Source organism: Scyliorhinus canicula, chromosome 16 (genome assembly GCF_902713615.1).
Source record: "Scyliorhinus canicula chromosome 16, sScyCan1.1, whole genome shotgun sequence".
NCBI classification, from domain to species: domain Eukaryota; kingdom Metazoa; phylum Chordata; class Chondrichthyes; order Carcharhiniformes; family Scyliorhinidae; genus Scyliorhinus; species Scyliorhinus canicula.
The window spans coordinates 112,434,975-112,462,221 of record NC_052161.1 but is presented as its reverse complement, the minus strand read 5'-3'; the positions used below and the strand labels follow the sequence as shown (position 1 = coordinate 112,462,221).

At 47.8% G+C, this 27,247-nt stretch overlaps 1 protein-coding gene across 1 annotated transcript in view; it reads right to left on the bottom strand.

Annotated features, from left to right (window-relative positions):
• Positions 1-27,247, bottom strand: part of vps13d (vacuolar protein sorting 13 homolog D) — a 302,778-nt gene that overhangs the window by 211,217 nt on the left and 64,314 nt on the right. Inside the window, 2 exon segments of the mRNA XM_038821608.1 lie at positions 18,400-18,580; positions 21,666-21,792. Coding sequence (XP_038677536.1) covers positions 18,400-18,580; positions 21,666-21,792 — 308 coding nt within the window.

The following is a 27,247-nucleotide window of genomic DNA, read 5'->3' as shown; positions in this document are numbered from 1 at the left end:
AACATGCAATTACTGAGCCTTTCTTCAAGCCCTTCACTCTGTCTCAGATTATCAAATCTTATTATTCCCAAAGAACTGGCTGTTAATTATATAATTTTATATTACGGCAAAATGCAATGGTGCAAAGTTATTTCATTCAAACATTTTTAATTGAAAGCAACTGGTAAAGTCATATATTTTCAGAAATTTATCTTTCAAAAAATATATATTTTTTCCAATTAAAGGGGCAATTTAGCGTGGCCAATCCACCTACCTTGCACATCTTTGGGTTGTGGGGGTGAGACGCACAGACACGGGGAGAATATGCAAACTCCACACAGATAATGACCCAGGGCCAGGATCGAACACGGGTCCTTGGCGCTGTGAGGCAGCAGTTCTAACCACTGCGCCACCTTGCCGCCCACAGAAAATTATCTTAGTAAAATTATTCTAATACAGAATATCAATGCAAATTTGAAATAGAAACGGGAAATGTTAGAAATGCACAGATATGACGGAACTTAGAAGGTAAAATGCCAAGAAAACATGTACGTCCTTTTTATGATATTTCTGTTAGTTAACCATTGAACAATGTTGCTCATGTTTCATACTCTGGGAGCCTCCTCTCAGTTGGGGCAGATATGAGCTATGAAACTCAACATTGCCTCCAGTGTACCACTGCAGCCTTTGGTCACCCAAGTAAAAGACTGTTTGATGAGAAAGACCTCAAACCCGAAACCAAGCTCATTATCCACAGGGCTGCTGTGCTGCATACCCTCCTATATGCGTCATATTGCTGGGCAATGCGCAGCAGATAATGAAATCCCTGGAGAAATATTACCTCCGCAAAATCCTGCAAATTCAATGGCAGGATAGGCGCTCCAACATCTGTATCCTCCCTCAGGCCGACACCCCCAATATCGAGGCACTGGCTATAATTTATCAGCTGCGTTGAACAGACCATGTCATCTGCATGCCTGACAAAAGACTGCCAAAACAAGCACTCCATTCCAAACTTCCCGCAACCGCTTATCAGGACATCCTCAAAGCCTCCCTGAAAAAATGCAACAATTTGTGGGAATCTCTTGCTCTAGACCGCCCAAACTGGTGAAGGTGCCACCATTCTGAACATTTCCAACAGACCAAAAGAAAACAGCAGAAGGGGCATATCAAAATCCGAGTATCCTACCCACCTGCCTCATCAAACAGTACCTGCCTCACTTCAGGCAGACCTTACTTTGCAGCATTGGACTTTTTAGTCACCTCAGGACCCACAACCCTGGAGTGGAAGAAAGTCTTCCTAGGTCCCGAGGGACTGCCTAAGAGAAGGTATAATAAATGCCCATTTCATCTAGAGCAGGAGCAACCTGTAGGCCTACTGATTATTGGTCTACTTTCACCCATCTTTCCATCGGATTTGAAATTGTGGGTAGTTTTGATTATTTTATGATGGAAAACCTCAGCACTGAGTCGCTGATGCACTTTTCCACAGTTTGGAGTGCTGGCGAATGATGAATGTAACACTAGCTGGTTACTGTAACTCATTTGTCAACAACGCATTAGCACTTTAAACAGCTGAGCAGGAAATCAAAGAAGAGGCTCAGTAATGGGAACTTGCCAAAATGTCCAACATTTCAAAATCATCGCAGCTGGTCAGTTTAGCACCATTGAAGTGTTACTTTTAATTAACACTGAAGTCTGCTTTTAAAATAGTTATATTTACTCAGAATGTAGGCAGGCAAACTAGGAATGAGCTTAATGCACAACCACGAGACAATTTCTACATTCCAACAATTACTACGCTTTTCATTGGCTGTAAAGTGCTTCGAGGCAGGATCATGAAAAGTGTGATATAAATACAAGTCGTTATTTTATTTCAACAGACCAATCAATAGAGCCATTGAAAGTGAACACACCCAGCCTGATCAACCAATCAAATCAGTCTTAGCTTTTGTATTAAAGGCAATAATCGGTCAGTTTGACTCGGAATAGGAACATTGTGGGTTCAAGTCTGAACCCAGGAGCAGATAATCTAGTTTTCGCAGTATTGCAACATGGTGAATTTCAGATGAGATGTTACAGCTCATGTGGTTCAGGTGGATGTTAGAAATCCCATGATACTGCCTGAAGATAATCAGTGGTTCTCATTTTACCCTGTCTCACATTCCACTTTCAACCAATGCTAAATTAAACTCTCAGATGTTTACAGGATCTTGATGTTTATGACCAAGACCTCAGGGGCAATTTTAAACGAATCCAGGAAGCTGCCAAGATAGAGTGCCACACTGGTTTCACGCGCAGTCCGATTTTACTCCTCAAAGAAGTGAGTCGAGAGCAATATTGGCCAGGGTGTAAAATAAGCGTTCTGCTCAATGCCATGGGGTTGTTGCCTGGCAAGTTTAAAAATGTCTTCTTTTTTTAAATTTAGAGTACCCAATTAGGCAATTTATCGTGGCCAATCCACCGACCCAGCACATCTTTGGGTTATGGGGGGTGAGACCCATGCATAAACGGGGAGACCACGTGGTCAGTGGTGCAGGGATCGAACCTGGGTCCTGGGTGACGTGAGGCAGCAGTGCTAACCACTATGCCACCGTGCCACCCATATGCTGCCTGCTATGTTAAAATTACTTCCCTCATATCATAGATTTTTGTGTACATGATGTGGAGATGCCGGCGTTGGACTGGGGTGAGCACAGTAAGAAGTCTTACAACACCAGGTTAAAGTCCAACAAGTTTGTTTCAAACACGAGCTTTCGGAGCGCAGCTCCTTCCTCAGGTGAATGGCGAGGTATGTTCCAGAAACATTTATATAGACAAAGTTAGAGATGCTGGACAATGCTTAGAATGTGAGCATTTGCAGGTAATCAAATCATTACAGATCCAGGGAGAGGGATAATCACAGGTTAAAGAGGTGTGAATTGTCTCAAGCCAGAACAGTTGGTGGGATTTTGCAAGTCCAGGCCATTTTTGTGTACAACATGGCTGCTGCATTTGCCTACAACATAACAGCCACTGCATTACAAAACAATTTACTGTCTTTGGAGCCAAATGCTTCTGAGAGCTGTGATGAAGTATTATGAAAGTGAAATCTGCCTTTATTTGAGGGAGTCTGATTTTTGGCCTTCATCTTATTCAATTCAACTCAGCAGCAGAGCTATGTTAATTTATCATGGGACTGTCTGAGTTAGTACTGATCACCCCCATCAACCTTTCTGACACGTTGCGGGTGGCAGCCTTGACATCAGCTATGCTTTTGTCTCCAGGAAGGCCAAGAGTGGCTAGATGCACTACCTCAATGGTAATATAAACATTGCTATTAAGATTGCAGGCAACCATGTTCTGCAACTGTTGGGAGGTTGAGCAATTCACCCAACATGGACAAGCTAGCAGAATTTGCCCTGTGCTCACTCAGCTACTAGGTTATCATTCAGAAAGATATGTATCCCAAAACCAAAGTTCATCCTACTGCCCTTCAGGTGGCTTTTTAAGTTTCAAAGCAAAATTAAAAACTTTAATGCGTATTAATTGGAAATTGTGGAATCCTCCTTTAACATAAATAGCAATTTACTCAGCATTTACAACTTCTTACAGCTACCATTATGCAAAGGACATGAGGTGCAGATTTAAGTTTCTGAAAAAGTCTCTATTTCCATGACAATTTTGATGTGGAGATGCCGGCGTTGGACTGGGGTGAGCACAGTAAGAAGTCTTACAACACCAGGACTTTAACCTGGTGTTGTAAGACTTCTTACCATGACAATTTTGACCAATAGTACTCAGCAGCAATTACTGCATAAACATATGACATCTGCTTGATCGACGGATCTTTTTGTTCACATCACCTAACAAAGCTCAGGTATCAACTCCCTCTAATCCCTTTTCTGGTCCACAAGGTTAATGCAGTACTATTTAACTGAGAAACAAAGAAGTTAAATTCAAACAGTGCCCATCAGAAACCTAGGTACATCCCAAAGCACTTCACGGCCAATTAAGTGCTTTTGAAGAGACACTGTTGTAATGTAGGGCAATGTGACAGTCAATTATGCATGTTAATTGGATTTGAACAGCAACCACCATAATCTGTTCTGCTAGTGGTGATTATAGAGTCAATGTTGGCCAGGAGATTGGAGAACTGCCATGTTCTTCCACTGAGAGTGCTATGGGATCTTTCAGCCAACCTGGGAGGCAAATAAGGTAGGCTCTGACTCTAATGTCAATTAACTTTCCCACAGCCGGCCTAAAGTACATGCATCGCCGTTGGTCAATGCTGGTATAGTAAATATTGCCTCTCATATACAGAGCTGGGGAGTGCTGAATCACTCCAGTAAGACCCAACACCAGAAAATCTAACCAAGGAAAGCAGCCAATGTCTAATGAATGGGTGGGTCTACAATTTAACCAATTGACTTTATGGTTAAGGTAGACTGTTTCACTCAAGTTATTTTGCACACACTCAGTTGGGTTTGGATCATATCATATTTTGCAGTACTCTGGGCCCTAACCATATTGAATTGCTGCTTATTCAGCAGGATAAGAGTTAAACTGCATCTGCTTTTCATTAGCCTTATTTTCAGAATTCTGCACAGAAGTGGAATTATCAGCTTCACAAGAAAATTCCAGAGTGAGACCATCTGTGTGATATTTAGCTATTGACCCCAGAGGGAGGCTGCCAAACCTAGCACAACACTGGTTTAAATACACAACATTTGTACCAATTCACACACAACAGCTCTCAGTGATGCCATGAGGTACATTGCAGACGTTGGCAACTCTAGCCGCAAACCAAGTAAGAAAATTAAAAATAAATAAGACTGGAAACAAATAACAGATCTACCGGCATCTGAACAGAGGGACAACAAGTTAACTTTTTGAGTAGACGTTCTTTGATCTGAATCTCTTTACAGGAAATCAAAATGAAGAGGAGTAACACGTGAAAAGTTCAGTATCACTGTTACAAAGAGACATTTGTTAGATTTGGGCTTGCAAAATATAGTTTCCATAATTTTTTAATTTGCACATAAAATTAATAATAGTGAATTATGGGTGTTGACCTTGAAGAATAAAGAAGAACAAGATAAAGCAAATGTCTGCAGGAAGTTCCCATCAAACTGACATTTTTAAGGTTATTGTGAACAGATGCTGCCACTGTGTTGTGTGTGTCAACAGGGCTAGAATGGCTGGATCAGGCACACAAACAGGCACCCCAACTTTACTTGCTGATATCAAAGGAAAACAGAAAATGTGGCAATACTAGGTAAGCGTGGCAGGATCCACGATGAGGCAAAGAGTAAACATTTCAGCTCTGTGGCCTTTCTTCAGAATTCTGATGATAGGTTCCAGACCTGAAACATAGAACAGTACAGCACAGAACAGGCCCTTCGGCCCTCGATGTTGTGCCGAGCAATGAGCACCCTACTCAAACCCACGTATCCACCCTATACCTGTAACCCAACAACTCCCCCCCCCCTAACCTTACTTTTAAGGACACTACGGGCAATTTAGCATGGCCAATCCACCTAACCCGCACATCTTTGGACTGTGGGAGGAAACCCACGCACACACGGGGAGGACGTGCAGACTCCGCACAGACAGTGACCCAGCCGGGAACCGAACCTGGGACCCTGGAGCTGTGAAGCATTTATGCTAACCACCATGCTACCGTGCTGCCCCAAACATTAGCTCTGTTTCTCTCTCCACTGATGCTGCCAGACCTGCTGAGCGTTTTCAGTACTTTTTGTTTATCATTCTGATTTCCAGCATTCGCAGTACTTTCCTTTTGTATTATTCAAGTTCACCAATATTCTCATAGTCCAAGACAGAATGCCAAGCTGTAATATAGTATTCCCTCATGAGATAAGAAGGAAAAACGCGGTAAAGCCAGCTCCAAAACTATAGAAACACAGGCCATTAGTCTGAGAAAACTGAACAGTCATGAAATATGAGACCCACTCCTTGATTCACGAAAAACAGAGTCGCAAAAGACAGGAATGAATGGCTTAAAGGAAAAAAAAGGAAAGAAAAATGCCAATCTGGGCGGCACAGTGGTTAGCACTTGCCCCTTAATTGGGAAAATTAATTGGGTACTAGGTAAAGGAAAAAAATGCCAATCAAAAAAAGTTCAAAACACAATGTCTCAAGAATCGTTTCAATACCCTTCCCTCCCTGTGCGCACTTTGGAGCCTTGGCCCACATTTCTTGGTCAACATAGATACAATACAATCATTTACCTGACAAATGGGCACTTATGGCGTGTCCACAAAAAAATCAAAAAGAAATCCATTCTGGTCAATTCCCACCCTTTCAGTCTACTCACAATCATCAGCAAACGGATAGACGGTGTTGTCGACAGTGTATTCAAGGTACACTTGCAAATTCATAGAATCCATTCACTGCAGTCGGAGGCCATTCGGTCCATCGAATTTGTACTGACCCTCCAAAAAAAAACACCCTACCCCGGCCCACTTCCCCCACATTATCTCCGTACCCCCACCTAACTGTCGCACAATACAAGGCAATTTAGCATGGCCATCTAACCTGCACATCTTTGGACTGTGGGAGGAAACCAGAGCACCCGGAGGAAACCCCCCAGTCACGGGGCGAACGTGCAAACTCCACACAGGCAAGGTTCGGAACTGAACCCAGGACCCTGGCGCTATGAGGTAGCAGTGCTAACCATTGTGCCTATTTATTCACTTATTCAGCAACAACTTGCTCACTGGTGTTCAGTTTGGGTTCCACCAGGGCGACTCAACTCTAGACGTCAATACAGCCTTGGTCCAAAGATGGACAAATGAGTTGAGATTCAGAGGAATTAAAGGGGTGTAGGAGCGGCAGGACTTGAATGTTTAAGGGCACAGATCATTGAAAGTGGCAGGATGGTGGAGAGAGCAGTTAATAAAGCATACAGTATCCTGGGCTTCAATATTGGGGCATAGAGCACAAGAGTAAGGAGGTTCACGAGACACTAGTTAGACCTCAGCTGGAATATTGTCTACAGTTCTGGGCACCATACGATAGGATGTGAACTCATTGGAGAGAGTGCAGAAGAGGTTTACAAGAATGGTTCCAGGGATGAGAAACGTCAGTTATGAGGATAGATTGGAGGTGTTGGGACTGTTCTCCTTGGAGAAAAGGTTAAGAACAGATTTGATAGAGATCTTCAAATTCACGAGGTGACTGGACAAAGTAGATAGGGAGAAATTGTTCATTTTTGTAAAAGGATCAAGAACGAGGCACAGATTTTAAGTGATTTGCAAAAGAAGCAAATGTTTTTTTAATAAATTTAGAGTACCCAATTCATTTTTTCCAATTAAGGGGCAATTTAGCATGGCCAATCCACCTACCTTGCACATCTTTGGGTTGTGGGGGCGAAACCCACACAAACACGGGGAGAATGTGCAAACTCCACACGGACAGTGACCCAGAGCCGGTATCGAACCTGGGACCTCAGCGCTGTGAGGCAACAGGGCTAACCCACTGTGCCACCGTGCTGCCCCGGCAAATGTGATGGGAGAAAAAACCTTTTCACACGACGAGTGGTTCAGGTCTGGAATGCACTGCCTGGAAGTGTTGTTGGGGCAGATTCATCGAGGCATTCAAAAAGGCAGGAGATGATTACTTGAATTAAAAACAATGTGTTGGGATGTAGGGAATAGACAGGGGAATGGCACTAAACATGATGTTTGTTTGGAGAGCCAATTCAGACACGATGGACCAAATGGCCTCCTTCTGCATCTTAATTCTGTGATCTAAAACATAGAACATACAGTGCAGGAGGCCATTCGGCCCACCGAGTCTGCACCGACCCACTTAAGCCCTCACTTCCACCCCATTCCCATAACCCAATAACCCCATCTAACCTTTTTGGAAACTAAGGGCAATTTATCATGGCCAATCCACCTAACCTGCACATCTTTGGACTGTGGGAGGAAACCGGAGCACCCAGAGGAAACCTACGCTGATACGGGGAGAACGTGCAGACTCTGCACAGTGAACCAATGGGGAATCGAACCTGGGACCCTGGCGCTGTGAAGCCACAGTACTAACCACTTGTGCTACCGTGCTGCCCAATTTGGTGGGACAAAAGTGAATGCTCTTGACATCAAGGCAGCATTTGTCTGAGTGCGGCATCAAGGAGACCTATCAAAACTGGGAATAAGGGGGAAAAGTCTCCACAGGTTTAAATCTTCAGCACAAAAGATGGTTGTGGTTGTTGGAGGTTAAACAACTCAGTCCAAGGACACTGCTGCAGGAGTGCTTCATAGTTGGCCCAACCGTCTTCAGCTGCTTCATCCATGGCCAACCCTCTAATATGAGGCCAGAATTGGTAAAGTTTGTTGATAATTGAAGTGTTCAGCACCGTTTTCAACTCCTGATATTTTGAAGCAGTCTATAGCAGCATTTGAGGTTGGAGTGGCAAGTCTCAAGGGTGACCTGTACCCCTCCAAATTGACAATAAATTTGTGTTGTAGAACACCAAGGAAATATCTGGAGCTTGCACAGATGTCACTTGTTAATCATGGCATTGCAAGCAGATGTGGCAAGTTAAGAGCTTTAGAGAAAAAGGCTTTTTGCTTAAATATGTCTTTTCCTATAGTATACTGATGCCAATGTACTAAATCAAATTTGTGGTATAATTGTATAAAGAGAAATGAGCAAAACAAATAACATAAGAAACTGGAGAAATATGAAAAATCATAGAATCCCTACACTGCAGAAGGAGGCCACTTGGCCCATCGAGTCTGCAGTGACTCTCCAAAAGAGCACTTCACCCATGTCCATTCCCCTGTCCGCGCCACCCTATCCCTGTAATCCCATAACTGGCACATCCCTGGACACGAAGGGCCATTTAATCATGGCCAATGCATCTAACCCGCACATCTTTGGACTGTGGGAGGAAACCGGAGCACCTGGAGTAAACCCACTCAAACAAAGGGTGAAAGTACAAACTCCACACAGACAGTGACCCAAGGCCGGAATTTAACCTGGCCTGTGAGGCAGTAGAGCTAACCACTGTGCCACCGTGTTGCCCATAAATTGATCTCGAATTACTTTGCAGAACCACAGATCATAAAGCAGTGAAATATAACTATGTTGATTCTTTCACAATGGTTAGGTTGACCCTGGAATGTGACTTGTACATAAAAAAAATGCGAACGTTGGGAGGAGCCGAAAGTAGGGTGGGAGCCGCCGGGGTCAGCAGAAGTTAGCTGGCTCACGGGAGTGCTATAGAGGGGGGGGGCGCGGTTAGGAGGGGTCCTAGCCTGGGGGGGATGGGAGGGGGTACCGGGTTGCTGCTGAAACGGTCAGAAAGGAGCTGGAAGACGCAGGGGGTGCTGGTGGGGGGGGTGGGGAGGAGTTGCCGCCGTGGGAAACTGGCAGAGCGTGGGACGCTGGCCGGGGGTGGGCAAGGGATGGGGTATGGTTAATCGGCATGGGAAGGGGGCAGGGAGCCCTCGGATCCGGCTGATAACCTGGAATGTGAGGGGGCTGAATGGGCTGATCAAAAGGGCCCGAGTGGTTGCGCACCTGAAGGGACTGAAGGCGGATGTGGCCATGCTCCAGGTGACACACCTGAGAGTGGTGGACCAGGTCCGGTTGAGGAAGGGGTGGGTGGGCCAAGTATTCCACTCAGGGCTGGATGAGAAGAGTAAGGGGGTGGCGATCCTGGTGGGGAAGAAGGTGTCGTTTGAGGCGTTGAAGGTGGTGGCTGACAGTGGCGGGAGGTACGTGATGATGAGTGGCAAGCTGCAGGGGGAGCGGGTAGTGTTGGTGAATGTTTATGCCCCAAATTGGGACGATGCGGGGTTCATGCGGCGTATGTTGGGCCGCATTCCGGGCCTGGATCATGGGGGGAGACTTTAACACAGTACTGGATCCCCCATTGGATCGATCCAAGTCCCGGACGGGTAGGAGGTCGGCGGCGGCTAAGGTGTTGAGGGGATTTATGGACCAGATGGGGGGGGTGGACCCTTGGAGGTTTGCGAGGCCAAGGGCCAGGGAATACTCGTTTTTCTCCCATGTACACAAGGCCTACTCGAGGATTGATTTTTTTGTCCTGAGCAGGGGGCTGGTGACGAGGGTGGAGGAAGTGGAATACTCCGCCATTGCCATTTCGGATCATGCCTCGCACTGGATGGACCTCGGGCTGGGGGAAGAGAGGGACCAACGTCCGCTCTGGCGCATGGAGGTGGGGCTGCTGGCAGATGAGGAGGTGGCCGGGAGGGTCCGGGGGTGTATTGAGAGGTACCTTGAGGCCAATGATAACGGGGAGGTTCGGGTGGGGACGGTCTGGGAGGCATTGAAGGCGGTGATGAGGGGGGAATTGATCTCCATCCGAACCCATAGGGAGAGGGGGGAGCAGGGGGAAAGGGAAAGACTGATAGGGGAGATGGTGCAGGTGGATAGGAGATATGCGGAGGCCCCAGAGGAGGGATTGCTGGGGGAGAGGCGTAGCCTTCAGGCCAGATTTGACCTACTGACGACCAGAAAGGCGGAAGCCCAGTGGAAGAAAGCACAGGGGGCGGTGTATGAACACGGGGAGAAGGCGAGCAGGATGCTGGCGCACCAGCTCCGGAAGCGAGACGCGGCCAGGGAGATTGGGGGAGTGATGGATAGAGCTGGGAAGGTGGTGCGGAGGGGGGTAGATGTCAATGGGGTCCTCAGGGACTTCTATGGGGAACTGTACCGGTCTGAACCCCCGGTGGAGGAGGGTGGAATGGGACGCTTCTTGGACAAGTTGCGATTTGTCGCTCCACGACAAGCAGGTGGAGGGACTAGGGGCGCCGATCGAGCTGGAGGAGGTGGTCAAAGGGATAGGGAGCATGCAGTCGGGGAAGGCGCCGGGGCCGGACGGGTTTCCGGCTGAATTCTATAAAAAGTATTTGGACCTGTTGGGCCCCCTGTTGGTCCGGACCTTTAACGAGGCGGGGGGGGGGGGGGGGGGGGGGGGGGGGGGGGGGCTCTGCCCCAACTATGTCACGGGCGCTGATTTCCTTGATCCTGAAGCGGGACAAGGACCCTCTGCAGTGTGGATCACATAGGCCGATTTCGCTGCTGAACGCCGATGCTAAGCTGCTGGCAAAGATCCTGGCCACTAGAATAGAGGATTGTGTGCCTGGGGTCATACATGAGGACCAGACGGGGTTTGTGAAGGGAAGGCAGCTGAACACAAACGTGCAACGGCTCCTCAATGTCATTATGATGCCGGCTGTGGGGGCCCTGCACAGGCTCAACCTCACAAGATTGGTGGAGCAGATGGAGGAGGAGTTTAAGAGATGGGATATGTTATCGCTGTCACTGGCGGGGAGGGTGCAGTCCGTCAAGATGACGGTGCTCCCGAGGTTTTTGTTCCTGTTCGAGTGCCTCCCCATCCTTATCCCGAAGGCCTTTTTCAGGAGGGTCAACAGCAGTATCACGAGATTTGTGTGGGCGCATGGGACTCAGAGGGTTCGAAGAGAGTTCCTGCAGCGAGGCAGGGATAGGGGGGGGGGGGGGTGTCGTTGCCCAACCTCTGTGGGTACTACTGAGCGGCCAACGCGGCGATGGTGCGTAAGTGGGTAACGGACGAGGAGGGGGCAGCGTGGAAGAGGATGGAGGTGGCGTCTTGTGTGGGCACGATCCTGGAAGTGCTAGTAACGGCGCCGTTGGCGCTCCCTCCAACGAGGTATACCACGAGCCCGGTGGTGGCGGCTACCCTCAAAATTTGGGGGCAATGGAGACGGCACAGGCGAGAAATGGGGGCTCGATGGAGTCCCCGATACGGGAGAACCATCGGTTCGTCCCAGGGAGCATTTATGGCGGATTTCTGAGCTGGCACAGGGCAGGGGTTAGGAGGTTGAGGGACCTGTTTGTGGAGGGGAGGTTCGCGAGCTTGGCGGAGTTAGAGAGGAAGTTTGGGCTCCCCCCGGGGAACATGTTTAGGTACATGCAGGTGAGGGCGTTTGCCAGGCAGCAGGTGGAGGGGTTCCCCTTGCTGCCCCCACGAGGGGTGCGGGATAGGATGCTCTTGGGGGTGTGGGTCGGAAGAGGGAGGATCTCGGACATATACCGGGTAATGCAGGAGGTAGACGAGGCCTCGGTGGAGGAACTGAAGGGAAAGTGGGAAGAGGAGCTGGGGATGGAGATTGAGGAGGGGACGTGGGCAGATACCCTGGAGAGAGTGAATTCCTCCTCTTCCTGTGCGAGGCTTAGCCTCATACAGTTCAAGGTGCTGCATAGGGCCCACATGACTGGGACAAGGATGAGTAGGTTTTTCGGGGGCGAGGACAGGTGTGCTAGGTGGTCGGTGAGCCCAGCGAACCATGCCCATATGTTTTGGGCGTGCCCAGCGTTGGGGGGAGTTCTGGAAGGGGGTAGCAAAGACGGTGTCGAGGGTGGTGGGATCCAGGGTCGAGCCAGGCTGGGGACTCGCAATATTTGGGGTTGCAGTGGAGCCGGGAGTGCAGGAGGCGATAGAGGCCGGGGTTCTGGCCTTTGCGTCCCTAGTAGCCGGGCGGAGGATCTTGCTCCAATGGAAGGATGCAAGGATTGGGGGGAGGGAGAACTGTGCACATGGGTTTGTGGAGGGTGCTATCTCTCTTTTTTTTCTCTCTTCTTTCTTTTTGTTCTTTCCTTTTGTTTGAAGTTGTTCTTGAAGCTTGGGGGGGGTACTGTTCATGGGGGGTTACCGCGGTTGTATGTTAACAAAGTTAAGATGTTTATATTTTGTATTTTGTAAAAATTTCAATAAAATTTATTTATATTTAAAAAATGCGAACGTAAAATCTGGCTCTTTATGGCACAAAGCCATTAAAGAAAAAACAGTGCCGAGTAAAAGAAAACAGTACAACAATCAAGTAACTGTAAGAATACCAATTCATCTAGGCAATTCCAATGTCTCATTATTTATCTTTAGACTTGGCTATGTGCTAAATACTGCTTCTTTTCACCATCAATAATTGCACTCATATAGCAGTTCGATGGCACACTGCATCCAAACTGTTTGACTTAATTCCACAACGTCATCTCACTGACCTTCATTTCCCAGCGTCGGGCAGCTAAAACCAGCTAAAAGGCTGCCTGCCTCGCAACTACACAACTAACCAACATATTAGATAAAAGCAAAATAGTGTGGAGTTTGGAAATGTGAAATAAGAACTGAAAATGTCAGATAAACTTAGCAGGTCTGGCAGCATCTGTGGAGAGATAAACAGAGTTAACGTTTCGGGTTCACATGATTCTTCTTCAGATAGTAGATTGTCTACAGTCCTGTCAACAGTGAAATAATGTCATGCCATTCAATGGCTGCAGTTACATTTGGAGACTCTGGAAGCAGAGGTGGGGCTCCTGGGAGACCTTTGTAAAACGCTGAGGGCAAAGGTGGAGTAGGAGAACGCCTAGAGAAGGCAGAACCTGCAAATCGTGGGCCAGCCTGAAGGAGTGGAGGTGCGAGTCCCACGAGGTACGTCTTGAGGATGCTGGCGGGACTGGTGGCAGAAGGGGTGCTGGATAAAGCACCTGAAGTGGACCGAGCACATAGGTCACTGAGGCAAAAGCCTAGAGCTGGGGAGCCGCTGCGGGCGGTGATCGTGAGACTCCATAAATATGTGGAGAAAGAGAAAATTCTATGGCGGGCCAGGGAGAAGCATAGCTGCGACTGGGAGGGAAATAACGCCCAAATTTATCAGGACATTGGAGCCGAGTTGGCAAAATGGCGGGCAGGTTTCAACAAGGCCAAGGCGGTGCTGTACCGGCGGCAGATCAGGTTTGGGGTGCTCTACCCGGTGAAATTATGGATGACGTTCGGAGGCCAGGTGTATTATTTCGAGACCCCAGAAATGGGGCTGGTTTAGCACACTGGGCTAAATAGCTGGCTTTTAAAGCAGACCAAGGCAGGCCAGCAGCACGGTTCAATTCCTGTACCAGCCTCCCCGAACAGGCGCCGGAATGTGGCAACTAGGGGAGGCCTACTTGTGGCAATAAGCGATTTTCATTTCATTTCATTCAGAAGCAGCCGAAGACATCGTTAAGGAGCATAAACTGGGAGAGAACTTAGTGGACAATGCTTGGGAGCCGGAGTGCTTGCACTATGTAATGAAGTGGATGTGAGATTGGGGGATTTTCGCCTTTTTTTGCGGGGGGGGCGGTTTCTGTTCAATGTTGAGACTGTAAGGAGTTGTAGGGGTGAAAGGTTTATGTGGGGATGGATGTTCCCATCCCCCCTCCTGTTTTATGGGACTGTTTGTGTTTAACATCTGTTTGTTTGCTTTTGGAGAAGGCTACCTGGAGTTCAAGAGAAGTCCTTGTTTGGGTGGCGGAGGGTAAGGCCAGCAGAAGGCCTTCTTCATTGAGCGGAGGAGTGGGGGGTGGGGGGGGGGGGAGGTCATTAGGATGTGCCTTTGGGCAGGGGCAGCCGCGCTAGCAGGTCATGCGGGTGAACGGAAGTGAGGTGTTGGGAGAGAAGGCCAAGAGGGGTGGCCGGTGGGGGGGGGGTTTCTGCGATGCGTCAGGGGGTGAGAGATGACATGGTCAAGGGCGAAGAAAGGGGCCATCTGGGATGGGCTGGGTACAGAGTAGAATTAAAGGGCAGGAGTTAAATGGGGAAGATGGGGAAAATGGGGTAGAGGGGATTGGAGGCACAAGCCTCTGGTAAGGCTGGTAACGTGGAACGTCCGGGGACTGAATAGGCCGGTTAAAAGGTCGTGGGTGTTCGCGCACCTCAGGAGCTTGAAAGCGGGGTTGGTCTTTTTGCAGGAGACACACCTCCGTGTGAAGGACCAGGTTAAGTTAAGGGAGGGGATGGGTCGTGCATGTTTTCCACTCGGGGTTTGATTTGAAATCGAGGAGTGTGGCGATTTTAATGAGCCAAAAATGGGATTTGTGAGTGTGAAGGAGGTGAGGGATCCAGGTGGGAGATATGTGATTGTGAGTGGGGTGTTGGAAGGGGCACCGGTCATGTTGGTAAATGTGTATGCCCCAAATTGGGATGATGTGGGTTTCATGAGGGGGTTGCCGACAGCAATCCCGGATTTGGCCACGTACCAGTTGATCATGGGAGGAGATTGTAACTGTGTCCTGGAGCCGAGGGTGGATAGATCAAGCCCCAGGTCGATGGCTAGGGTACGAACGGCATGGCGCTTTCAGAACCCAGGGGGAAGGGAGTATTCCTTCTTTTCACATGTCTATGAGGTGTATTCGAGGATTGATTACTTTGTAGTGAGTCGGGAGATTTTGGTTGGGGTGGAGGGGGCAGAGTATGCAGGGATAGTTATCTCGGACCATGCACCCCACTGGCTGGATATTCGGTTCAGTACGGGACTAGAGCAGAGGCCGGGGTGGAGGTTTGACTCGGGGTTGTTGGCAGATGGAGGTTTTTGTGATACGGTGCGGTCGGCGATTGGGGATTATGTGGAGTTCAATCAAAATGGGGAGGTGTCGCCGGGCATTTTTTGGGAAGCACTGAAGGCAGTGGTCCGGGGAGAAATTCTCTCACTTACGGTTTGTGTGAACAAGGAAAGGAGGGTGGAACATGACCGTCTAGTGAGTGAGATAGTGGAGGTGGACAGGGAATATTTGAGGGTGCCCACCGTGGAGAATTAGTGAGGAGGAAAAAGTTGCAGGGGCAATTTGACAGGCTGACAACGGGGAGGGCGGTAGGGCAACTGCGTTGGGCAAGAGGGGTGCAATACGAGTATGGGGAGAAGGCGAGCGCATGCTGGCGCACTAACTGCGGAAGCAGGCTGGGTCCAGGGAAATATTGAAGATCCGGACTGGGAATGTGGTATCAGAGCCAGGGAAGATAAATGAGGCATTTAGAGAGTATTACCAGGGACTTTATAAGGCAAACCCAGGAGGAGAGGAGGAGGATATGGGGTGGTTTCTGGATCAAGCTGGTATTTCCCCAGATGGAGGAAGCAAAGAGGCAGGCGTTGGAGGAGCCCCTGGAGCTGAGGGAAGTGCTGGATAGTATCAGGGGTATGAAGTCGGGGAAGGGCCCTGGGCTGGATGGGTACCCGGCAGAATTTTATAAGGAATTTGCAGCGGACTTGGCACCACATCTGTTGGGGGCGTTTAATGAAGCACTGGAGAAGGGGGAGCTGCCGGAGACGATGAAGCAGGCAGTAATCACACTAATCCCAAAAAAAGGGAAGGATCCAGTGGAATGTGGGTCATGTAGACCCATATCACTATTAAACACGGATGTGAAAGTATTGGCTAAGTTTTTGGCAGGGAGGATGGAGGATTGCGTCCTGGGGGTGGTTGCAGAAGATCAAACAGGCTTCGTGAAGGGCAGGCAGCTTGCGAGTAATGTAAGACGACTGTTGAATGTGGTGATGAATCGGTCGAGAGCTCTGGTACCGGAGGTGGTGGTGTCCATGGACGCGGAGAAAGCATTTGATCAGGTGGGAGTGGCGGTACTTGTTCGAAGGTTTGGGTTTGGGCCGAGATTTGTGGCATGGGTGCGGTTGCTGTATGTGGCGCCAAGAGAGGGTGAGGATGAATTATATGAGCTCACGAAGCTTTGACTTACACAGGGGTACGAGGCACGGGTGCCCGCTGTCACCGCTGCTGTTTGCGCTGGCCATTGAGCCATTGGCGATGGTTCTCAGGGGGTCAGCAGAGTGGCAGGGGATAATGAAGGGACAGAGGGAGCATCAGGTGTTGGTCTATGTTGATGACCTCTTGCTGTGTGTTTCGAGTCCGTTGGAGAATGTGGGAAGGATTATGGGCCTGTTGGGGAGTTTTGGAGGGTTCTCGGGAGACAAGCTGAATGTAGGGAAAAGCGAGATATCCCGGTGAATGAGCTGGCACAGTGGGCTAATTTAGGGGGGATGCCATTTACGGTAGCGAGGGATAGGTTTAGGTAATTGGGGATTCAGGGAGCAAGAGAATGGACGGGGCTCCACAAGTGGAACTTAACAAAGCTGTGGAAGAGGCCAGGGAGGATCTTAAGAGGTGGGATACACTATACTTAATGTTGGCGGGGAGGGTCCAAGTGGTGAAAATTAATATTCTGCCGAGGTTCTTGTTTATCTTTCAAGCTCTCCCGATCTTTATACCAAAGGTCTTTTTTCAGAAAGTGGACAGAATCATCTCTGATGGCGTTGCCAAACTTGCTTCATTATTATTGGGCGGCGAATGTGGACAAGGTGCGGGGGTGGTGGGAAGGGGTAGAGTGGGTTAGGATGGAGGAGGAATCTTGTAAGGGGTCTAGTTTGAGGGCGATGGTGATGGCAGCATTGCCAATGGCTCAGAGTAGGTATTCAGGAAGCCCAGTGGTGCAGTCCACAATGAAGTTATGGAATCAGCTGAGGAGGCATTTTCGGGTGGAAGGGACGTCGGTGATAACGCTGCTGTGCGAGAATCATGGGTTTGAGCCGGGGAGGGGATGGATACAGGATGTTGAGGGAAGTGGGGCTGGTCAAGGTGAGGGATTTATTTTTGGAGGAAGGGTTCGCCAGTCTGGAGGAGCTAAGGGAGAGGGTAGAGCTGCCGAGGGGTACTGAGTTCAGGTATCTACAGGTTAGCGACTTTGCACGAAAGGTCTGGAAGGGGTTCCCGAGATTGCCGGGATACCCTGCTGGAGCGACTGCTGCTTCCGAATGTGGAAGGGGAGGGAAGAATTGGGGATATATATATAAGTGGCTGGGGGAGCAGGGAGGCAAGCGGGTGGTGAAGATCAAGGAGAAATGGGAAGCGGAGTTGGGAATGGAGATCAATTGGGAAGTATGGAGTGAGGCATCGCAAAGGGTAAATGGGACCTCCTCTTGTGCAAGAATGAGCCTGATACAGTTGAAGGGGGTACACAGGGTGCATTAGACTCGGGGCAAGAATAAGTGGGTTCTTTCAGGGGGTAGCAGATGAGTGTGAGAGGTGTGAGAGGTGCGGGCGGGGGCTAGCGAATCATGCGCACATGTTTTGGGGTTGTGAAAAATTGGGAAGATGCTGGGTGGGCATTTTCGCAGTCTTAGCCAGGATAGTGGAGGAGGTGGACCCGGACCCTTTGGTGGCGATACTTGGGGTTTCAGAGAAGCCGGAGCTCATGGAGAGGAGGAAGGCCGATGTTGTGGCCTTCGCCTCTCTGATTGCACGGCAACAAATTTTGCTGGAGTGGCGGTTGGCATCGCCACCGGGGGTAGCAGCATGGTTGGATGACATGTATGACTTTCTGCGGTTAGAGAAGATAAAGTATGAGTTAAGGGGCTCAGCGGGGGAGTTTGAGAAAAGGTGGGGGATGTTTGTGACCGTGTTTGAGGAGCTGTTTGTCGTAGGGGGATCGGGGGGAAAAGTGAAAAAGGAGAAAAATCTGTACACACGGTTTAGTTGATTGTTGGGAAGAATGTTTCCCAGGGTGTTTATTTGCTGTAACCTACTTTGATACAAGTTTGAATAAAATGCGTTTAAAGAAAAAAGTAGTTGGTAAAGTGAATATCTTACCGCTTGTCCCTCTATAGCTGCTCTTTGTCGCCCCAGCACGTCCTGTAGCTGTGTGAAGTTCTGAATAAATGCCACCACCTCAGCCTGGAAGCGTTGGGTGTGCACATACTGCACTGATGCCATTTGAAGACTTACTCTCATATCACAATCTCGCTTCAGCTTCGGGTCTGCTCTGCCATACCTGGTTTCAGACAAAAAAGAATTGCCTTATTCACCAACAACTTGCATTTGGTATTTCAATGGTGCAAGCGGACAACAAGCCAAAGTAGGAGATAGTAGGAAAGGTGATTAAAAGCTTAGTTAAAAGGGGGAAGAGGTGGAAGGGAATAGGAACAGAATTCCAAAGTCCGAGGTAACTGAAGGCACTGTAACCAATGATAGGGTGAAGGAAGGTGGAGGGATGCTTTGGAGATCAGAGCAACTGAGAGTTTGGGATTGCACAGTCATGCTGGTTGGTGAGAAAGGGAGGGGACAAGGACATGAAGGATTTGAACACAAGAATGCAAATTTTAAATTTGAAGTCATTAGAATCGGCAACCTAAGTAGTTCAGCAAAGGCAGGGGTGATTGATAGAATCATAGAATTTAAAGTGCAGAAGGAGGCCATTCAGCCCCTCGAGTCTGCACCGGCCCTTACAAAGAGCACCCTACTGAAGCCCACAAATCTACCCTATCCCTGTAACCCAGCAACCCCCACTTAACATTTTTTTGGACACTAAGGGCAATTTAGCATGGCCAATCCTCCTCACCCGCACATCTTTGGACTGTGGGAAGAAACCGGAGCACCCGGAAGAAACCCACGCAGACACGGGGAGAACGTGCAGACTCCGCTCACAGAGTGACTCAAGCTGGGAATCGAACCTCGGACCCTGCAGCTGTGAAGCAACTGTGCTAACCACTATGCTACCGTGTTGTCCTAGATAATAGGGGCGTCTAACCTGACAGGAGACAGGATCAGGGCAACAGAATTTGGTTCAGCTGGTGCTTACTATGGGTAGATTATGGGAAGTCAGCCAAAACAGTCAAGGAGCAATTGAGTTTGGTGTTGAGACATAGATAAGGGTTTCAGCTGCAGGTGGAATGAGGCAAGGGCAGAGTCATGCAATATTTTAGAGGTGAAAGCAGACACTGCGGTGGAAAGGGTAGTGGCCATGGTAGAAGATCAATAAACTTCACTGTGTAACAAAGAATGGAAAAATGTATTCTTTTTTAAAATAAATTTAGAGTACCCAATTATTATTTTTTCCAATTAAGGGGCAATCCACCTAATCTGCACATCTTTGGGTTGTGGGGGTAAAACCCACACAGACACAGGGATAATGTGCAAACTCCGCACGGACAGTGACCCAAGGCCAGCATTTGAACCTGGATCCTCAGCGCCATAGTCCCAGTACTAACCACTGCGCCACGTGCCGACCCGGAAATATATATTATAAAAGTTTCCGTGGATGTGTTAAAATTTCACCCATATTTGGGTCAGCTTTAACAAAAAGAATACAAAGTTCACACAGAGCAACTATAGTTTTAAGATTGCACCAATACAATTCAGATATCATGGCCTCAATACGTATCTCAGTTGGTGTCAAAGACAATTGGCTCTCCAATATGGACATACTGACTGATCACAATTCGCCAGCTGTCCATCATGGAGAGACATCAAGTAGAGACTGCACTCTTATACATGAGAAATATTATGATGGCAAATCACTGTAGTCCTCCCCAAGGGGGCTTCCAGCAACCAAATGGGATAGTGGTGTTAGCCAGGTTTTGGAGTTGGAGGGCAGGGTCTACATGCACTCACCACTACTGTATAGGTATTTGGGGTGGCACAGTGGTTAGCACTGTAGCCTCACAGGGACTCGGGTTCAATTCTGGGCTTGGGTGACTGTGTGGAGTTTGCACTTTCGCCCGTGTCTGCATGGGTTTCCTCCGGGTGCTCCGGTTTCCTCCCACAGCCCAAAGATGTACAGGTTGGGTGGATTTACCATACTAAAAATTGCCCATTAGTGTCCAAAGTCGTTTGACTTAGAACATAGAACAGTACAGCACAGAACAGGCCCTTCGGCCCTCAATGTTGTGCCGAGCCATGATCACCCTAGTCAAACCCACGTATCCACCCTATAACCGTAACCCAACAACCCCCTTACTTTTATTAGGACACTACGGGCAATTTAGCATGGCCAATCCACCTAACCCGCACATCTTTGGACTGTGGGAGGAAACCGGAGCACCCGGAGGAAACCCACGCACACAGGGGGAGGACGTGCAGACTCCACACAGACAGTGACCCAGCCGGGAATCGAACCTGGGACCCTGGAGCTGTGAAGCATTTATGCTAACCACCATGCTACCCTGCTGCCCCAGGTGGGGTTACAGGGATAGGGCAGAGAAGTTGGTCCAGATAGGGTACACTTGCCGAGGTCCCAGGTTCGATCCTGGCTCTGGGTCACTGTCAGTTTAGAGTTTGCACATTCTCCCCGTGTTGCGTGTTTCCCCGGGTTTTCACCCCCATAATCCAAAGATGTGCAGGGTAGGTGGATTGCCATGCTAAATTGCCCCTTAATTGGAAAAAAATGAATTGGGCACTCTAAATTAAAAAAATAGATAAAAATAGATAGGGTACTCTTTCAGAGGGTCGGTGCAGACTTGATTGGCCGAATGGCCTCCTTCGGCTCTGTAGGGATTCTATGATTCTAACAAGGTGCACAAGCTGTGGAAAAATAAAATTAATTCTTTTTTAAAAGTACAAATGCAACATGAAACTCCATTCCAGGTGTACTAAAGATATTTTACTTGAGGCAAAAGAAATTTTTACGATCAGTAGCAGTTTTTTTAATATATGATAAGTCAATCAGGATTTAATTGCAGCTGTATTTTGTCCCCTCAAGCACTCAAGCTCATTACAATCCTCCAGCTGCAATCTTTTCTTTTACATTTTTGTTGCCCGCACAGTTCTGGTGTAGAACATTGTGAAGTCAAACAGGAAACATTTGATCTCCCTTTTAAACCATTCTCTGTCTGGGATTCTGTAGAACGAATGGGACAAATCTTTCAACTTCCTGCAGAATCAAAGATATATCGCAGCAGTAATTTAAAGACCGAGAGCTGCTCTTCTTTCATTTCGTAGCTTTGGCCAACAAAATTAAATGCCAAAACCCAACCGGAGATTTTTCTTACTCCTCCATTTTATTTGCAAAGAACACAGAAAGAATAGTTATATCTTTCTATGAATAAGGTCAAAGTTAATAAAAACACACAAATGCATACTTGTAAATGTTGAACACAAGTGCCTCTTTGCCGCTAGTGGTAAAACGTTCCCTGTAAAGTTCTCCATGAGGCGTCAGGTCACTGAGGGAAAGGCTGCCAAGACTGCCTTGTAGAGCAAAGTCCCCATCTGCACAATACAAATGTAGTCACAATGAGCAAACGAGAGGCAGACCACGACAGACTAACTGGTAAAACAATTCAGAAAAATTAGAAAATCTGATCAGCTTCAATCATATACAAACGAATGAGAAAATCAGACACTGAGCATACTGACATTCCATATTTCAACATTAGTGTCAGAGAGGTTTGTGGATGATAAATTTCTCTCAGCTTCTTCCCTTGTTATCTAATATGGATTCAGGACAGTAATATGGTTACTCCATTCTCTATCCTCTAAGGTGAACCTCCAGGTCAACTCTGCTACCATTAAGAATTAATAGTTTGGGGTGTCAGAAGACCCATGAGTCTAGAGGGTGAGAGAGGCCAATGTTTTGGCCTTTGCCTCCCTGATAGTCCGGAGATGGATTTTGTTAGGGTGGCGAGACTCGGAGCCCCGAAAGCGGGAGTGTGGGCGAGTGACCTGGCAGAATTCCTGAGACTCGAAAAGGTCAAGTTCGCTCTGAGGGGGTCGGGATAGAGATTGAAATTTTGTCCACCATTCTGCATTGCAGCACACAGGTGTTTCAACACCACATGGTACAACCAATTTCAAATCACTGATAACTTTAATAGAAAGTCAACAGTCATACGGAAGTGGTCAATAATGGAAGACTAATACTGACTGACAGGAAAAGCTTTGAGTCCTGAAACTTTGTACATAAAGTTTGCAGGAGAACGACTTCCACTGACGGCGGGCGGGAGGCAGCCGCGCAATGGAGGGCTCTCGTTTGGGAACGGCATTTTCGGGTCCCATGGTCCACGGAGGTGGCAAAAGCAGGGAGAAGGCATAGAGGAGGCAGTGAAGGCGCAGTAAAGGAAAATGTCGAGGGTGAGCAAAAAAACGGCCGAAGGCCCATCGGGAAGTGGAAAGGTGACCGCGGGATCACCAAGTAAAATGGAGGCTGGAGCACCAGGGGAGGCCGCAGTGCTTATGGCTGAAGAAATAACTAAGGCGATAGCTGCGGAATTCGAAAGGCAGTTTACAAAATACATGGAGACAATGAGGAAGGAGATGAGCGAGGTTTTGAGTGTGCTGGTGGAGGAGGCGATTTCCCCGGTGATGACGGCGGTGGTGAGCGCAGTGGCGGGTGTGCGGGAGCAAGGCGAAGCGCTGAAGGAAGTGGAGGAGACATTATTGCAGCACGGTGATCAACTTACCTCGATGGGGAAGGAGATGCGGACGGTGATGGCGATTAACAAGGATCTGTGAGGAAAATTGGAAGACCTGGAAAACAGATCCAGACGACAGAATTTGAGGATTGTGGGGCTGCCCAAAGGAGTTGAAGGACCGAGGCCGACTGAGCATTTTGCCGCGATGCTGGCAAAACTATTGGGGGAGGATCCCTCCCGGTATGAACTGGATCGGGCTCCTCGGTCGTGGAGGCCTGTACCAAAGGCGGGTGATCCGCCAAGGGTAGTGACTCTGTACTTCCGTAGGTACAGTGTGAAGGAGAAGGTCCTGTGCTGGGCCAAGCATAAGCGGGTGGTGCAGTAGGCTGGAGCTGGTATACATGTATACCAGGACTTTATGGTGGAGCTGGCGAGGAGGCGGGCTGCTTTCAACCGGGTGAAGAGGGCACCGTACATTCGCACGGTGCAGTGCGGCATTGTATATCCAGCGAAGCTGAGGGTGACTTACAAGCTCAAGGACTTTATTTTGGAACAGCGGAAGCAGCGGAGGAGTTTGCGAAGGCAGAAGGACTGTGGCAGAGCTGAGAAATTGAGAAATGGCCATGTCCCGATGTAACCTCATGACTATTTTCTTCTTTTGTGTTTCACTGCGTGTTGGTGTATGGGCTAAAGAAGCCAATGTTGTATATATTTGGACAAGGGAAGTGATGGGACTTTCACTCGAAGTGAGGGTTCTTTTGGGTGTAGGTGGATATGCGGGGTTTGTGTGTTAAAAGGGGATTTCTGGGTTTTCCTAGGGCCGGGCAAGGGAGAAAAGGACCCGGGCGGGGGCCTCCACGCTGGCCGGTTTAAGCCGGCAGTGAACGTGAGTGAGGTGGGGTGAGGAACTGCGGCCATCGGAGCCTGGCAGAACAGGATCCGAGTGGTCTAGCCGGGGTGGAAAGTTGGGGGAGGTGTTCTACAAGAGGTAGTGGACGGGAGGAGTTGGAGGGGGGGGGGGGCGCGTTTAGAACTCTTGGGTATCATGTACGGTACTCTTTCAGAGGTTAGATGGCAATGAGTGTGTGTGTGGGTGGACTCTATGGTGACCATGGGCGGTCCCGGACTCCTTTTTCTTTTTCTCCTTTGTTTTTGGTTTCCACCGTGGGAGGGTTTGTCTTATTGGATGCATATATTGACAGGTGGGCCGTTGTTTGGGTTGGTGGGAGGATGGGATCGTTGTTATTGTTAAGGGGATTGATTTTGTATTTGTTACCGTTTACTGTCGGTGGGTGTGGTGTAAAGTTTGAAGGAAAATGTGAAAATGGAGAATAAAAACATTTTAAAAAAAAATTTGCAGGAGAATATTGATGGAGTATTTAAGATGCTCATGTACTTTTAACACACAGCTGAAAGGGGAATGCTGGTTAAGATACTAAATGGAAGCTGTAATTATATCAACTCCAATCACTAGCGAATAATTCTATTTGGTCTCCTCCTAAAGTTACCATTAACATAGAAGTCAGTGCCCAGAAAATTCAGTTATGTACACATGACATGGCAGCAGCTTGGAGTAATGGATCAGGAAAAGCTATGAGTCCTGATAACAACCCAAATATAGTCCTAAAGATCTGTTCACCAGAGCTATTTTTTTCCTAATAGCTATTAAATTAGCATTTACCTAACAACATGGAAACTTTCCCAGCCATGGCCTATCCACAAGAAACCCTACCAATGACCACCCATTAGACTACTCCAAATCACTGAACTATTGGCAGGAATCATCAAAAGTTCCGTCACCCCAGCACAGGTTTCACAGAACCATTAAGCTCCTGACTTCATTGCAATTCAGCTCAGATATGGATGCAAACACAAAGTCAAAGGAGAAGTAAGAGCTGCTGCCTTTAATACGCAAGCAGCATTTGACCAATGCACCTTGAAACACAAGAGATTACCATCGTCATAGGTGTGTTATTAGTGCCCTAAAGCATCACTGAGTAAGTACCCCAGGAAAACATTCTCAGCCCAATAATCTTCAGATACTTCATTGATGACAGTCCCTCTGTCCTAATGTTAGGGGTAGATCTGCTTACTGATAATTCCAGTGTCCACGTTTCTGATAATGAAGCACTGCATGCTAGTCTACCAGATGGCCTAGATAATATCTAGACTTGGGTTGATATGTACTACATAACATTCGCACTGTGTAAGTGGCATACAATCACCATCTTAAAGTAGTGGAAGTCCAGCCATATCCCCCAAAATACCATCACTGCCTAATTTCCCACCAACATTTGGGGAGTCACTACTCTTAAAAACATGCCAGTCAGCCATATTTACACTGGGGCTACGAACGCAGAAGAGGCTGGACGCACCGCAATAACTAGCTTGACTTCCGATTCCTCAAAGCTTGAATAGGCACCTGGGAAGATGGTGGCACCGTAGCATTGTCACTGGATTAGTAATCCAGAGACCCAAGGCAATGCTGTGGGGGCCAGGGTTCAAATCCTACCACTGCAGGTGGTGAAATTTGAATTCAATAAAAATCAGGAATTAAAAGATCAATGAAATCATTGCCGATTGTCGTAAAAACCCATCTGGTTCACTACGTCCTTTAGGGAAGGAAAGCTACCGTCCTTACCTGGTCTGGCCTACATGCGACTCCAGACCCGTGGTTGGTTCTTAACTGCCCCCTCAAGGGCAATTAGGGATGGGCAATAAATGCTGGCCCGGCGAGCAATATCCATGTCCCATGAACGAATAAAAAAAGATACAAAATGCCAAGGTGTGGTAGATTCTTAGATGTTAATCACAAATGGGTAAACCAATTGGCAGATTAGCTTAAAATACAAGGTCAAAATTGTCAATACATGTAAACTGATGGAACAAAAAATCTCATTTTTTCATTCAAACAACTATTTTTAGAATGATTCGAATGCACTTTGGGACAGAGGTTTGCTAAAGTACAATTATCTTTGTCCTTAATACATTTTCTCAATTGAAATCGTAACAAAGTAGTTGGATGACACCTAGTGGTAGAACATTACAAATTGAATACCCATATTGCACACGGCCATCAAGTAAAGTCGCCATAGTCCCAAATGACCATAGGCTACTTTCCCCTTTGAAGAGCAGAGCTGACTGGTGTTGATTTAACTGGAGGATCATCAAACCTCAGGCGAGGGATAAGGTTGAGAAGGCAGGGCCTTCATGAATAACCTCAGCTGGTACGGGAACTGAACCTGTTGGCCTTGTTCTGCTTCACAAACCAGCTGTCCAGCCAACTGAATATTTCATTGTGACGTCAATGTGCATTAAACTGCATGCTGCTCCTTAAGAGGAATACAGAGATTTCTTGGCACTAACATGCCTAAACTGATAGTAGTGTGTGTTTCAGGTGATCTGCTTAGTCAGTAGAATGGAGCAAAGAGAACTGATGAATAAATGGTTTAGTGAATGTGGGTCAAGATAGTCATGTTGCAGGAATATTTACCCTCCTGGCAGCAGTTTGGGACAGGTGTTGCTTGAACTTCCTGGAATGGGTGCAGAGATATCCTGTTATTTGTCAGTTCTGGGTGGGGGCCATATGTCTCTCATTTTGATTCGGAAATACAGCTGCTTTGGTGAGCTGTCTTCCTGAACCGCCGTGGTACATCCACAGTGCTGTCAACGAGGGAACTCCAGGATTCCAGTGACAGTGAAAGATGGCAATATAGTTCAAGTCAGGGTGGTGTGTAGCTTGGGAGGGAAACATCCAGATGCCGGTGTTCCCATGGAGTGATAGTAAAAGGGGAGAACCTACTTTTTCACAAATAATTTTAAAAACAGCTCCTCCACGCAAGACCGGTGAATTATAAATCAACTAGTGCAACAATTGGAAACATAGGGAAATATGCCCTCGTTTCACAATAGATTTGTGCATTGAAGATGGCCATTCAACCCATCAAATTTCTGTTGGTTCTTTGCTAGGCCCATCAAAGATTTCTCTCAATAATTCTGCATCTCCCCAATTGCAAATATCTATCCAATTTTCCCTTCAGAAATACTATTGTTGCTGCCTGGCCTGCTCTCTGGTAAAACATTCCATGTTCAAACAACACTCTACAGAAAAATAAATCCTCTTAACTTCTTAATGACAATCTTCAATTGATGGTCCCTGATCATCAACTTCCCATTCAAGAAGGTAGTCTTGTCTCATTCACGACCAGGACACTTCTACTAGAACACTTTATTATTTCAGATATTTTTGTGAAATCTCTTCTTAGCCTTCTGTACTCCAGTGGAAGTACTCCCATCATCTCAAGTCTCTCCTC